Genomic DNA, 15,092 nt, shown 5'->3' with positions numbered 1-15,092 from the left:
AATTGTTTTCATAAGATAACTTTAACTTGCGTTGTTCTCTAGTGTAAACTAGTGCGTGTTGATTTTATGTTGTATACGTACTATTTTTTGCATCCTGTTTTCGTATATTAACACAAGAAAGAGAAGTCCCTGGTCTACTGCAACCCCATCTTCTAGAGTCGACCAACCTGCACTGACCTTGGGATTGAAGGGTTATGTGAGGTCACGTAAGGGCCTGATTACCCCAATCAGTACACACAACGTGCGCTTGAAGTGTAGGCAGGCCCACTATAACCCAGTAATCGGCAATGACATTCTGCATTGTTATATCCGTCTAACAAACAATTCATTGCATTTTGTACAAAAGCTTTTAATTGTATTATCTGAATCCAGATAATCCTAAAAGAAATTTGGTAGATATTTGCTCAAAATATATTACGCTGGGACCAATTTTATGTCTAAAATTGCCATAAAATGTACGTTAATATACTGCTCCACTTAAAATAGGCAATTTTGCAACTAAGCTATCAGGTTACGCCTTACGCCAACCCTCAAACACCCGAACAGGGTCCATTTGGACCCCAGGCGTATATTTTTATGTGCTATTTGAAAATATTTATTCGAAAAAAATTCCTTCCGTGACTTTGTCAATAAACCTCTTCTTCAAGCTCTCATAAATGTTTTTGGAGATCGGCACAAATTTGTAAAAATAACAACGGAAAGTCTGATGTTCATGCCTGCAGGCCTAATCCATTTTTTGCATAAAGTATGATAATGAGTTGGAATTTTTTGGCACTTAATCATGCCAAAATATACCTCTTACTATGTTTAACCAATATATGTGCAAAGATCACTTAAAGAATGCAAAGTGGAATATGAGTTTGAAAGAAACCAAATGGGGTCCATTTGGACCCCGTTCGGTCAATACGGTAGTACCGTCACAAAAAAAAGTTCGGGTGTTTGAGGGTTAATATTATAAGCGGTGGACTTCAACACGCCGGCGACCTTATCAAAGTACAAGGCCGACACCTGGAGTACAAACTCCGTCACGTCACATGACGGAAAGAGCTTACACTGGAAACAACAACAGTAACGTACGGCGTCTCTTCAAAATGAGCGAGCCAAATATTTCCGCGGTTCTTTTGGAGAAGGGCAATCTGAAAATGGTGAGTTTGAACGATTAGATGTAGTAGCACAGTTTTTGTACAAAACCTATTTCATACACTTTTAAGTAAGTACGCACTAGAATAATTCATATTCCTAATACAACTAGGCAAAGCTTCCATCGAAAAACACCTGTCTTTTAATATCTATTATATTAACTGGAAAGCGAGGAGAAGTTGAATTTATCTAATGGTAGTTTTAGTTTGTATCTGTTAACTGTATCTGTTCATCACGGTTTTGTTGTGACCCGTACTTAGCCCAATGTACGACAAAGGTCGTCATTTGTTCATTTAAAGAGAGGCCTGCATGCCCTTTTTTCGTAAGGCGTAATTAGGCCTTTTTAGTCTCCATAATCCGTAGGCAGCCTCCCCCAACATCAACGTAATTCGTAATTATAGTACATTAGCCACAAGGCGTAAAGTCGTAATCAGCTATGAGACTTTAACGTAATTCGTAATCGGTGGTGAAAATTTTGCGTAATTCGTAATCACTAACCCCCCATGCAGGCCCTCTTAAAGGGGGCGTGCCAAATATGTTTTAGTGCTCTATGCGGCCTGCACGATACTCGCGATGGGGGGAATAAATGTGTGTGTAAAAATAGTTGTTGACCGATTTTGAATCTCAACCTTGGCTTGAGTGAATCCCAACAAATGTGGACCTCTGACCTCTCCACTGTAATTCATTATGTTATTTAAGCTACCTTTAATTGTTGTACACATAAGTAGGTAGACCTACGTGTAGATTGTTGTTAAGATTGTTATTGTTATACTGTTTTTTAAGCTGTTTGTTGTTGTATATAATGGTAGCTTTTAAGTTTGTAATTGATTATATATATATTCATCTTTTAAATGTAAAGGACTCCTGGAAGACTAGTAAACAAACTTTGTATTCATGAAGCAATATCCACGATTACTAGCCTACTTATGGTCGGAATGTTTTGCGAATAAATACAGCAAACTCTGCTGTGTTGCAGTTAGCTAAGGCAAAGTTCGTGTTAGAGAGCAAAGTCTAAACATGTTGATTTTTGAACTGATTATGTAACACTTGTTTTTTTCCGTAGGAAGAGAGGCCAATCCCAAAGCCTGGAAAGAATGGTAGGTCAAATCAAGTATAGTTCTACAATATAACTTTAAACCGCTTGATTGAACCAATCCTGTCGCACAGCATACTGATATCTTCGAGGAAAACCTGCGATGTCACTACTGAGTCACGTAAAACAGTTGCTTGTTTCGGAGTAAAGAGACTCTTTTTGCACAACCAAGTCTTTTATTCAGCTGACATTTCGGTGACCGTCTGTCATTGCATTGCAGCACACAGGTGTCGCTGCTACCGATGCCTTTCCAAATGTACAGAATGCATCTTTAGCAGCGACACCTGTGCTGCAGTGCAATGTGAATTGCCATGAGGAAGGTGACAGACGGTCACCGAAACGTCAGCTGAATAAAAGACTTGGTTGTGTAAAAAGAGTCTCTTTACTTACTAATAGTGTCTTACCAACCTGATGAAACTATTCACTGTTGCTTGTTTCACATATTGTAGACAGGTTCAAACTACAGTATTCATTAGTGTTTTTTTAAGGGAGTCCTCAGGCAGCTAGCTTGTTCACTTTTTCAAACACTTCAAGTATGAAAATGATGACGAAAATTGTGCAAAGAAATAGCAGTAAATGTCACACATTTCTTCATCCAGAAGAATAGTATGTACTGCCGACCGTACGTCGTTTGTTTAAGTTATAACTTGGTCACATTGTGGCGTTATGTTTGTTGATTATTTAATTAGCAGCATGACGTAAGAAGCTATTAATGGACTGCAAGCAATCAAAGATATAGCTTGAATTTGGTCCTCCTGTCTTGGTACTGCAGCAGATTTTTACAACTTTATCTTACAATTTTAGTATCTCATCAATTTATTGACAGAGGTGCAAATCGCGATTCACTCTGTGGGCATCTGTGGGTCCGATGTCCACTTCTGGACGGACGGGTCTATCGGACCGTTCCTGGTGAAGTCTCCCATGGTCCTGGGGCACGAGGCCAGCGGCACGGTGTGTCAGCTCGGGGAGGGCGTCACTCACCTCAACATTGGTAAGAAACTTGTCTGTTCTGTCTTGTTAATGTTGTACCTGCTCCTTCGGGAAATAACCCTAACCTTAACTCTTTCTTTCACTTAAAAACATACTCAACAACAAAAAGCAAACAAACAAATAAACAGACAAACATGGTACTATAATCTCCAAGCAGATCTTTTGGTGGGGGTAAGACAGTATCAAATTGGCCAGTCTGTAACCATTTTCTCACTTGGATTATGGTACTATACAAAACAAGTAACACTCGCGTAACCACAAAATTAAAACATAAAATCAGAAAACAATGTTCTATACTAGCATAAAAGTTCATATGAGTTTGTAAAATACATGAAGAAAATTAAACTGTTCTTCAACGAAATTAATGTGTGCTGACGTCGCACGTGGCTAAAAGTCACGTGTCCATAGCACTTGGGTCATAAAGAGCACGTCGGCAGAACGTACTGCGCCTGCGCAGAACCCCGTATTTTCGCGTTTTTCGTTGGGTTTTTGGTCAACGTTGCATCAGAATTTTGCCTGTTGCTGAGGATATTCTTTCCGACATAACATTTGGAAACTACTGTCGAAATGCTAACCTTATATGAGCGAATACAACCTTATATGAGACATTCTGCCGAAATGCTATGTACAATACATTACGGGTTTCGCGCAGGTGCAGTACGTTCTGCCGACGTGCTGTCATAAAGCTGATGAAGACTGAGCGATTAAGTCGAAAATTTCTGGTGAGTTAATTTCGATTTGACTTGGAGAAGTTTAATTTATTTCAACAATGGTCTATGATTACAAGTGAAAATAATTAGAGGAATAAGAAACCCTATCAATCAAAACTGAATAAAGGAAGTATTGTTTTGAGTGACGTTGGTATACGGGAAGTTTGCATGTATATCGTCCTCATCACCAGTCAGCAGCAAGATCTGAAGGTAAGTGGGCGGAGATTGGGTTTCAGTTGATTGTGATTGTGAGTCGATTAGCAATGGATCATAATTTGTAGAAAGTCTGTGCCTCCTCCCCCCATGCGTCTTTGTTGATGCCTAGTTGTAATATAGCAAGCGGGAGGGCCATGGAGTTTTTTTTGGGGTGGAGGCGACCTCTTAAGCTTACATGTGCGCACCGATCCTCAACTTGGTAAATAACTTAACCCTATCTAGACCGGGCTTTTGTGGGCTCTTTCGGCCCCGCCCCCTCAGAACTCGCGAACGGTATATTGTAGGACCACAAAATTTTTAGAGGATGGTGTACTAGTAAAAATGTATCATATGTACAATTTTTATGTTGTTGTGACGTAATATGACGTCATTATGACGTCATTAATGTGATTTTATTGGCCAAAACCGTCTAGATAGGTTATTCCCTGAAAACTAAACAGTATACGACATAACTTTACCAAAAGTGTTTATGACAGAATATTAGGATGTACTAAGTCTTATGTTGCCCATAGCAACACCGGTGACGTCATAAAATGACGTCATGCATATATTACCTATCCGCCATCTTGGATCATCAATCTTGAATTTTGAAAAATAGTTTTTTTTCAGGATAAAGCCTAAAATACATTGTAAACAGACTAAAGACGTTCATATGAACCTTTTTTGTAAAAAGAAATGGGAGTATTGATGAAAATTTAAGGAAAATAAGCTGTATTTAACTGATCTAATGATATGGTCCGCCATCTTGGATTTCGGCCAATGACGTCATCAAATTAGCATAAATTATGCATTTTTGAATGATGAAATTTACATATAATTATATGTGATGTTATTAATATTAGAAACAATGTGTAACTTGACATAAAACCCATAAAATTCTGTTGTTTAAATGGAAATTATTATATTTGGCAAAAAATGCCTGTCAGAAACTCAATGCATAATGCCGGTATAATACTTCGTGCAAAGAAGTCTGGCTTCGTGTCAAGTTCAATTTCTTGTGTTTGGGATTATAAGTTTAAACTTGCTTCATAATCTCAGAGTCTAGTTACAAAGGGCAGTATATTTTACTGAATACTCATTTCTTCTCCCTCAATGTCTGTCCAGGTGATCGTGTGGCCATAGAGCCAGGCATACCGTGCCGGCAGTGTGCGGCCTGTAAGGGGGGCAAGTACAACCTGTGTCCGCACGTCAAGTTCTGTGCCACGCCCCCTGTGGACGGCTCGCTGTGCAGGTACTACGTCCATCCGGCCGATCTGTGCTTCAAGTAAGTCTATGTAAGGCCATGTTGATTTGATCATATGGATAACATCCACGCGCATAGATTTCTGTCCGTTTCGACCATGGTACTGTACATGCAAATCGCATGAAATGAGCGAATATATGTCACATGTTGCATAAAGAAAGTATATGGAAAACTATAGTTATGTCATAGAATACCGAAGTCAATTCAGGAAAAGAAGAAAATGTGAAGAAATGAAAATGAAGAGTCCTATCAGAGTTTTATCTGTAAATCTCAATATATAAATGGTGGCAGAACCTATATATTGAGTGGTGATGAAATCACATAAAAACTCATTAGTAATGCATGAATTTTGCTGTATTGCCCTTTGGCCAATTCGAAAAAAATGTCTTATATATCTGTATCTGTATAGCCGGTATAACCTGTATCTGTATAGCCGATGTAACACACCAGCTTCGCAGGCACGCGGCGCGGCGGCAGCTGGCTAGATTACACCGATCGACTTGTTACACCTAACCCTTGAACTTCTAACTCTAGACATTGTTTAAATCTATCTAATAACAGTGTTTATCATAAGTGCTTAAAAATATATTCCAGGCTCCCCGACAACGTGAGTTACGAGGAAGGTGCTCTGCTTGAGCCTCTGTCTGTAGCTGTGCACGCCTGCAGGAGGTCAGGGGTCACCATTGGCAGTAATGTCCTCGTCTGTGGTGCAGGTACTGTGTTAAGTGATGTTTTGGTAGCTGACATTGTAACTCTCTATATGACCGGACGGTGCTATGAAAATAAACAATTACATCATAGTCCCCGTACATTCACCATTTTCCGATTCCCAGGATGCATAGTACCAAAGGGCCGGTGGTCCTTTTGTGTTTACATTTGGTTGATGACAGAGTCTGAAATAATGAAGGTTGATACCTTAATAACATCATACTACAACCTGTTGATTTATTTCAAGAATGGTTGCATCTAGTAACTCTATTTGACAAACGGTTAGCATTGTGACGTAACTTTATACATCACATGTTTACTAGAAGTTTCACTCTCCATTTGTTGTCAGATTCGATCCTGTATTGTGCAAAAAACTAAGTGGTCTACTACACAGAAGGCACAAACGCCACAAAACACAGAAAAACACGAATTAAAATGATAACAGTATATTGAGCTCATATACATCCGATGTGCATCCTGGGAATGTGAAAAGGGGAACACTTAAGTAGTCCCTTCGTGGGGTTTCTGTGAATATATTACGCATGCGAGATAAGTACTGAGTAATTAATATTTAGAAAAATTAATGAAACGACTTTGTTCTAAAATTTGAGCGGGGATTTTTGTTTCTTCTGTTTCTATGCGCTGCATAAAGTGTTGGTCATACCCTTGCTGTTTTGCTCCAGGTCCCATAGGTCTGGTGTGCCTCCTAGCCGCTAAGGCGATGGGTGCAGCTAAGGTGGTCACCACAGGTAAACACGAGTACTTTGGAGACAATATTAGTAATAGTTCTTACTAGTCCTTTACTCTAACAGTCCTTGTTTTTCTTATATTCTGGCTGTCTTAAGTAGCTTCCAGCAGAGCACGGTTAAAAGCAAGCCTATTTGAATACTTTTTAGAGTACAAAAAATATACGAAGCACCAAACCTATCATCAAAGACAAAGATGCATTATGTAACGATACTAAAAGTCAGCTAGTTTTCAGGCCGTTTCTTAACAAAGTTGAATCAGTCCTACTCCAATGCAAATATGTGTCATTCAGGGAGTGGAGGTGCCAAAACATGACGCCTTACGACTGTGTTTAAAAGCTAGAACGACAGCTGTCAGCCATGTTTGTTTAGGACATGCTGGTATTCTGTGGTGGTGCCACAAAATGAGTACGCATTGTGCTAGAGCTGTTATATTCCCAACCATAAATATGAAAACAGCACATATTTATTGCATTTTTTAAATTAAAATATTTCGATTTTCGTGCAAAATTGTTACATAATGCCCCTTTAACTACAATTATTTACTAACAGATATTGACGCCAAGCGGCTGGAATGTGCCCGGCAGATGGGCGCTGACGTCACCGTTGACGTCACGTCACGTGACGGCCGTGCTGTGGCGGACCAGGTGGTGCAGGAGCTGGGGTGTCAGCCTGACGTCACCATAGAGTGCAGCGGTGCGGAACCCAGCATCCACGCAGGCATATATGTGAGCAAGATAACTATTGCGTATCCAGAACCGTGCCTATCTAGCTATAAGGTCTCATTCATGAGTTTTTTCGATAGAAACCATGATTAGAAACCATGCATTAATGAGTGACTTACCAGACCGTGTTCCCCATGATCCTACATTAAATCAATTGATATCTTCCATGCTATGTTAAGCACACTTACTCTACATCTCATTAAAAAAATTGCCAACGACTTCTATACACACAAACCCCTTTTATGGGAATTACAAACTGCACTTAGCGGCTGCCCGCAAGAGGCCCTCCCGCGCTGCAAACCTACGACCGCACAACTCACAACACAGGACTGTGCACCTCCGACCTAGCGCGCGGCTGCCGACAGTTACGTCCTAATTTCATCAGTTACAAACAAGCTTTCACCGCTTTGACGTTTTACATCAGTTGGGATGGCTGAAGGGAAAATTCTCACCAATAAAAACACGCGTTCATACAGCCGTTTAGTTTTTGACTTGGTACTCTTTTAGGTAATACATGAATGGGACCTTATTCTATACCTGAATGGGTTAGAGTTAAGCCCAGGCACTGTTGAAAAGGGACAGCATGAAATTTATGTAGTGTTGTGGACTCCCATAAAAAGAAATAACACTAACAGGTGAACTAATTTCGTACTTTTTGGAATCACGTGAATGATCAGACGAATTGTTTTGCCGTAAGTCGTCAGGTCATAGGTCACTGTTTGGAGAAGAAAAAGAGGAAGAAACTGAGGAAAAACAATATGTTTTTCTTCGGTAAACATAAAAAAAAACTAACAACCATCGCCTTGATTTTTACTGTCAGCAATAGTTTAATTTCTCTGGAACAGAAAGACGAAAAAAATTACCTAAATCAATATGTTTACTCCTGTGTATATATTTTTTGCCGTATCAAACTCGTGTACAACAAGAGTTCTGAGATCTCATACCTCCATGAAATATGGGCTTGCTTTGTCATACTTCATTTCAACATGTCCTCATTAATTATGCAAATAACCTCTACATTAACATAATATTTGCATAGTGGTGCTAACCTTCAAGTAACTTATACATGTCACGAGGTATAAAATCCCCATCATTCACCAATAAGGAGTCACAAAATGTTCAGATAAATTATGCAAATTAGGTCACCATTTGCATAATTGGTATCTGTTGATGTTCCGCCTGCCACAGATTAAATAGATTACATGTATAGCAGTACTATTATATAAAACACTGTAATTATAGAATTTTCTCATTTATTATGCAAATTAAGTCCTCATTTGCATAATTTTCATTTAATCATGTACAACTGTCTCTCAGATACCTACATACCAAAAATGATGAAAATACGTTGTTCCTATCTGGACTTATTGGCTTTGAAAGTTTTTATCAAAAACTAACCTGCAGTTCCAGAACAAGCTGCTAGGGGGACCAAACTTACGCTACTTATTCTCTGTCACAAAAAAAGTCAAGACCATAGCTTGTTTAGGACAAAAGATACAAAAACCGGAAGTTCTGCTGCAGTACCAAGGTCATCCACCAGGGGGCCCTTACTTGACCTTGACCTTTGTCCTCCCAAGACTTACCATCATACCAAATATCATCACAATCCATAAAGGCGTTCTGAAGTTATGCTGACTACAAAGTTGCGGAAACACACACAGACAGACAAACACACACACAGAGACATACAGACAGACACACCAAAAACAATACCTCCATTTTTCATGGAGGTAATTATGCAAGTGCATGGCATACAGCTTCGTGTGATCGAGGAGGAACGTTATTAAAAAGTATAGTTTTTTGTTGACACGTTGAAAATGGAGACTAAAGAAAACTTTATATTCCCAGATAGCTGCAATCTTTTTCTCAATATGTCATCTTGGACCCTGGAGTAAGACTGTAAAATTCGCACATTCTGACAGATTTTGCGAAATGGTTTCGTCGATTCACTATTTACATTCATCCGTTACCAACTTAAGTGCCCCACTGTCATGTAGTGATTTTAAAAGTTCATGCTGGTGAAAAAAATCATGTATACTTCTATTGACTGTCATTTCCATGGGCGTCTCGTCGAAGTAATGGTAATATACTGTTTTGTTGTGAACATCCGTTTGATATGGGTAGAAGCCATATAGGGTGATGACGTCACAAAATGTACTGGCGAGGGTGTAGGTATTGAGTCCGGCAGTTGTAACCCCATCGGAAAGTTTGCTGTTGAAATTTTCATTCCAGAACCTAAAGGCAAGACAATTTTTGCTTAGCATGAAAGTTCATCTGTGTTGGTACAAATCATTATGAAATAAAGACTGAACTGTAACTTCCAACACTAGGTATAGAATTGGGACTTACCCAGCTTGGGAGGAGTTAAGGAGGCAGTCTACATAAGAGCTCACAGACCTACCCTGAACAGAGACGGGGGGCGACACAAGTTATCTGGCACGTATGACCCGCTACTACGGTCACGTGTCTCTGACGTCACGTTCCAAGAGTAGACGGGTCCATTCCGTGAACAAGGTTGATGGAGTCAACCGAAAATGTGGGTAAGTCCCAATTCTATACCTAGTGTTGGAGGTTACAGCTCAGTCTTTATTTCATAAGACAATTTTTGATTAGGGTGATATTTGATAGAGACACTGTAACTGATTTTTTCGTGGTATATATATGTTTGCATTTTTCGAGGTCACTTCAGTACAGCGAACGTATCATTACCGTTAACAAATAATTCGCCAACTTTCCTTTTAAAAAAGAGAAAGAAAGAGAGAGAGAGAAAAAAAAAGAAAAAGAAAGGAAGGAAGGAAGGATGGAAGGAAGGAAGTAAGGAAGGAAGGAAGGAAGGAAGGAAGGAAGGAAGGAAGGAAGGAAGGAAGGAAGGAAGGAAAATTTCATCATGAGACACTCACGTTTTGACATGAGGTCTTGGTGGAGTCACCGAATACGTCATTGTGATGTTAAGATCCAACTTCCTTATCATCGTGTTTAAAGCAGGAAGCTTAAGGTTTCTGTGGTTGCCGAGTATATAGCTCATTATGGAGTTATTCCGAGAAATTATCCACTGGGGGTCAAAATCGACTCTATCCATTTTGTCCAACACTCTGCTGTTGATAATGGTCATGTTCGTCTTCTCCCCGACATCCTGAAACAAACAAAAATATTAATGAGACGTTTATTGCAAATTCATGCCCGGGGGGCTAATTGCAGATTACAAACATAAAATAACAATGAAACGTAGTATAGAATAACTAAAATCTACATGATAAAAGGTAGTCGTGAGAGCAATAGCTATGTCTAAAACTATGTCTAAGGGGTTTGACTTCTCTTTTTTTAGACCATGGAAGACGTAATGTCCCACCTTTTCTAAAATTAGTGGGTTTTGGGAGGTTAAATGAAGAATACGTGATTTGGTACCAGGCTAGGAGCCAGGTCGGACAGCACAGGGAGGTGTTTGAGGAACTCTGGGGGAATCACGGTGCCCAAGGCACGGACAAACAGACTGTACAACTCATTCCTCCATTGCACAATCAGACTGTACAATAGCGAAATGCAGACTTAGTGTTTTTTTGTTTCATGTCCCACTCCTGTATGTAATCGTCTTGTGTGTTTCTTATACTTAATAATATGTAAAGTCCACACAATGTACCCCTGCTATGTTGACTATTCTTAATAAAATTGAAAATTGAATAGTTTTTCCTTGGTCTGTAAGTTTAGTAAAATTGGGATAAATTGTAGAAGTTTGAATAGTTATCTCATTTCGAGCGTTGCTATGAAAGGAACAATTTGAGATAAAGTGTATTTCGTCTTCCACAGCCTTTGCATTACAATATTTACAAATTCTTTCACATACAGGTAGCCTTCTATACCGGCCTCTCTCTATTTCCAGAGGATGGGCGCTAACTCTAATTTTGCTAATGGCTGAGCGTTGTTCGAAATCTGCAAGATTAAGATATCGCTCTATGTTGTACATAGTTTTAATAAGATAAACCCTAAGAGCATACATCATTACAAGGACTGGCTTTCTGTCCCTTCAATTCATCATGGAGCTAAACCTCCATGAATTTGTATACTATTCTTGGTAAAATGAAGAAACTCGATTGCTAAAATTAGTAATGTGCTAACCCTGTTCAAAACGGGCTTTAGAGACCCGCTCCCTGTAAAATCAGCCCTAGGCTCTTCCAGTAACCATTTTCCGTCAGAATATAGGGAATGATGCTCCATAATGGTCAATATACATTGGGATAGTGTGGTTTCAACTCAGGTTTCCCAGCCTTAAAAACTGTACTGGATGCCTTTAAGATCTTACTTGTAAAGATACTAATAAAACATTGCATTAGCACCCTATAGTTAGGCCACACCAAGTAAATTGTATGGATGACGTCCGCGCGCGCATTGATTTTGGACTGTTCCTAGAAAAATCCCCAAGAAATTCCGCTTCCTGTAACTATGACCAAAGAGTCACTACAGTGCCGCAAATAGGTTTGTACGGACCAAAGCTTCTGAAGCATCAAGCAAGGAAATCATGACTTCCTTTAGGAATTCAGTTTGATACAAGAAACCTGCTGACCGCTCCATCTACCTCCCCAAAGCACAAGACGACAACTGCTGTTCCACCTGATTTATTGCTGTTTGATGATGAATAAGACTTCTTGCTTGTTAATCTGTGTCACCTCATTCAATTTGTGTCCTAACATTTGTCGTCTCTTAGTATATTTCTAACCTAGGCATCTTGTTTTTTAGGGCCCTTCTTGTTTTTTTTTCGCCCTCTCGCATTAGATTTAGGGTCTCCAAAGGACGTCATCCATAAAATGGTGTGGCCTTATCAAAATGACATAAATGCATTGTCACCTGTTCGAATGTCTTTAATGGAGCATCATTTACTCTGATAACAAAATCATTGCGGTCAATGTCATCCCCACAGCCGCCGTCACGGAGAATGCCACTATTGCCGACAACTGCGCATGCCCGGTAATGTCCCACTGGTGTTGTCATGACAACAGGCGTTCCATTTTTCTCATATTGGTTATAGATGGCGAAATTTGTTGAAAGGTTGAAATAGCGACTTGTCTGATTGCTGAAACAAAAAAAAATATTTAACTTTTTTATTTATGTATTGAAACAACAAAGTACAAGACATGGTACAAGACACAGAGGTGGAAACTCTAGCCGAAGCTAATATTAATCACACCCCTGACATAGAATACAAAATACAGGTATAACAATGACAAAAACAACAAATGAGCGTTCATATACAAGACTGACGGCGATATAAATCATTCGGCAACTGTAAATTGTTGGATATTCAGTATAAAGGTTTGAGTAAGAATCAGAATTTTTTTGTTAACATCAAGACGTAAAAGGGGCGAACCCCTCAGTAAAAGATTAATACTTGTCTACATATATGACTGATACATTTGACGCTATATGGCACCAAACAATGCTATTCTTTCCTATCCCGTCTGTGCAACTCCTCAAACAACATTATCCAATCTGTTCTCAAATCCGATGTAATATTCCGATTCTTCCGCAATATCTGGGACCGTCTGTACGTATAGACATGTTTTTACTATTGTTATTGTGTGTATTTTTATCTGAGTGTATGTTTTATATGGGTGAGTTATGCCTGAAATAAAGAATAAAAAATAAAGAAAGAATAGTGTCAGCACTATTATGTGAACTATTGCCTTCTCCAGAAAGGCTATATTATCGGTAGCATGGATTGGTAGGCCTTAGGTTTTTGAACACCTCAATCCTTGGTTGATAACTCTGGTACTTGAAGGCATGGCTATTTTTTGTTCTTTTCTGGGCTGGTGTACGGTACTTAGTAGTTGGTACGTCCACCAGTTTATTAGTCATTTTGTACATCATGCAAAGTCTGGTCATTTTTGTCTGTCTTCCAGTGACACCCACTGTAGGTTTCTTTTCATTTCCGTGACACTAGCACCCCTTTCATATTTGTTTATACAGAATCTTGCAGCTTCATTTTTGTACCATTTCCAGATTGTCTTTGTCTTTCTTTGTATATGGATCCCTCTTGATAAAAAAATAGTGTTTTGCAAAAATGTTTTGAATATATACTTATCTACACAAGAAATCAGTCACTCAAGCAACTGGATAAATATCATGAAAGTTCATCTGTGTTTGTAGGAATCATAGTAAAACGTTAAACTTTATTCCAACACACTATTTACAGGGATCAAATTTTCAGCGACCACTGTCGCCTTCATCAGGATAATTAATGACCAATCACTTCAAAACGTGATCTCGCGAGAGTTACGGTTTCTAAGAGGCATTAAGGAGGCTATATATATCAGAGCACTTCAGCCTTCACTTAATAGAGATGGTGGACGATATAAACTCCCTGGCACTTTTGATCAATTGCTTACGTCACGTTTCAGTAAAGTCTCGTGTGAATAAGGTCACGTGTTTGTAAACCGTAACTCTCGCGAGATCACGTTTTGAAGTGATTGGTCATTAATTATCCTGATGAAGGCGACAGTGGTCGCTGAAAATTTGATCCCTGTAAATAGTGTGTTGGAATAAAGTTTAACGTTTTACTACAACTGGATAAATGTTGAGATACACTTACCTAATACGAAATGCTGATGTAACGTTGTACCAGTCGATGAATGAACCCTTAGTGCCAAAGGCTGTATTAACTTTTCTCTTCATCAGGGGCTTTGTACTGAGGCTGACGCAAAAACAATATTAGGCCACACCAAGTAAATTTTATGGATGACGTCCTTTGGAGACCCTATATCTAATGCGAGAGGGCGAAAAAAAAAACAAGAAGGGCGCTAAAAAACAAGATGCCTAGATTAGAAATATACTAAGAGACGACAAATGTTAGGACATAAATTGAATGAGGTGACACAGATTAACAAGCAAGAAGTCTTTTATTACCTCCATGAAATGTGTCATGGAGGTTATATTTTCAGTTGCGTTTATCTGTCCGTCCGTCCGTCCGTCTGTCTGTTGGTCAACAAGATAACTCAAGAACGCCTGGATGGATGGGTTTCATACTTGGTGTGTTGGTAGGGTGTGACGAAAACTGGAAATGATGAGATTTTGGTCCCCCTAGTGGCTTCCCTTGGTACTGCAGCGCAACTTCCGGTTTTGATATCTCGCGATCTGGACATGCAAGGGTCATGAAATTTTGATGGAAGGTAGCTCTCGTGCTTGGAAAGAAGTCATATGAGTTTGGGCCCCCTAGCGGCTTGTTCTGGAACTGCAGGGCACTTTCTGGTGAAATGTTTAAAAGCCAATAAGTCCAGACAGGAACAACATATTTTCATTATTTTTGGTGTGTAGGTAGCTGAGAGAGAGATGTACATAGTTAAATGCAAATTATGCAAATGAGGACTGTATTTGCATAATTAATGAGGAAATTCTATAATTACAGTGTTTTACATTATCTCGCGATCTGGACATGCTAGGGTCATGAAATTTTGATGGAAGGTAGCTCTCGTGCTTGGAAAGAAGTCATATGAGTTTCGGGCCCCCTAGCGGCTTGTTCTGGAACTGCAGGGC

The 15,092-nt window shown here is 39.3% G+C and overlaps 2 protein-coding genes across 2 annotated transcripts in view; one reads left to right on the top strand and one right to left on the bottom strand.

Moving 5' to 3' along the window:
• The first annotated feature begins 1,047 nt into the window (after positions 1–1,047).
• LOC109463104 (sorbitol dehydrogenase-like) overlaps positions 1,048–15,092 on the top strand; it is a 19,237-nt gene continuing 5,192 nt past the window's right edge. Inside the window, exons 1-7 of the mRNA XM_019759817.1 lie at positions 1,048–1,145; positions 2,204–2,237; positions 3,060–3,224; positions 5,254–5,413; positions 5,987–6,105; positions 6,784–6,849; positions 7,399–7,574. Of these exons, the coding sequence (XP_019615376.1) occupies positions 1,092–1,145; positions 2,204–2,237; positions 3,060–3,224; positions 5,254–5,413; positions 5,987–6,105; positions 6,784–6,849; positions 7,399–7,574 (774 nt within the window). The 5' untranslated portion in view covers positions 1,048–1,091. The remainder of the gene's footprint in view (positions 1,146–2,203; positions 2,238–3,059; positions 3,225–5,253; positions 5,414–5,986; positions 6,106–6,783; positions 6,850–7,398; positions 7,575–15,092) is intronic.
• LOC109463106 (alpha-2,8-sialyltransferase 8B-like) overlaps positions 9,284–15,092 on the bottom strand; it is a 7,427-nt gene continuing 1,618 nt past the window's right edge. The window contains exons 2-5 of the mRNA XM_019759818.1: positions 14,152–14,253; positions 12,411–12,636; positions 10,472–10,704; positions 9,284–9,806 (exon numbers count right to left, since the gene is read on the bottom strand). Coding sequence (XP_019615377.1) covers positions 9,521–9,806; positions 10,472–10,704; positions 12,411–12,636; positions 14,152–14,234 — 828 coding nt within the window. The 5' untranslated portion in view covers positions 14,235–14,253 and the 3' untranslated portion in view covers positions 9,284–9,520. The remainder of the gene's footprint in view (positions 9,807–10,471; positions 10,705–12,410; positions 12,637–14,151; positions 14,254–15,092) is intronic.

Source organism: Branchiostoma belcheri, unplaced genomic scaffold (assembly GCF_001625305.1).
Source record: "Branchiostoma belcheri isolate BF01 breed outbred unplaced genomic scaffold, Haploidv18h27 scaffold122, whole genome shotgun sequence".
Lineage (NCBI taxonomy): Eukaryota > Metazoa > Chordata > Leptocardii > Amphioxiformes > Branchiostomatidae > Branchiostoma > Branchiostoma belcheri.
Note: the sequence above shows the minus strand (reverse complement) of the source record. Positions and strands in the feature narration are given on the sequence as shown.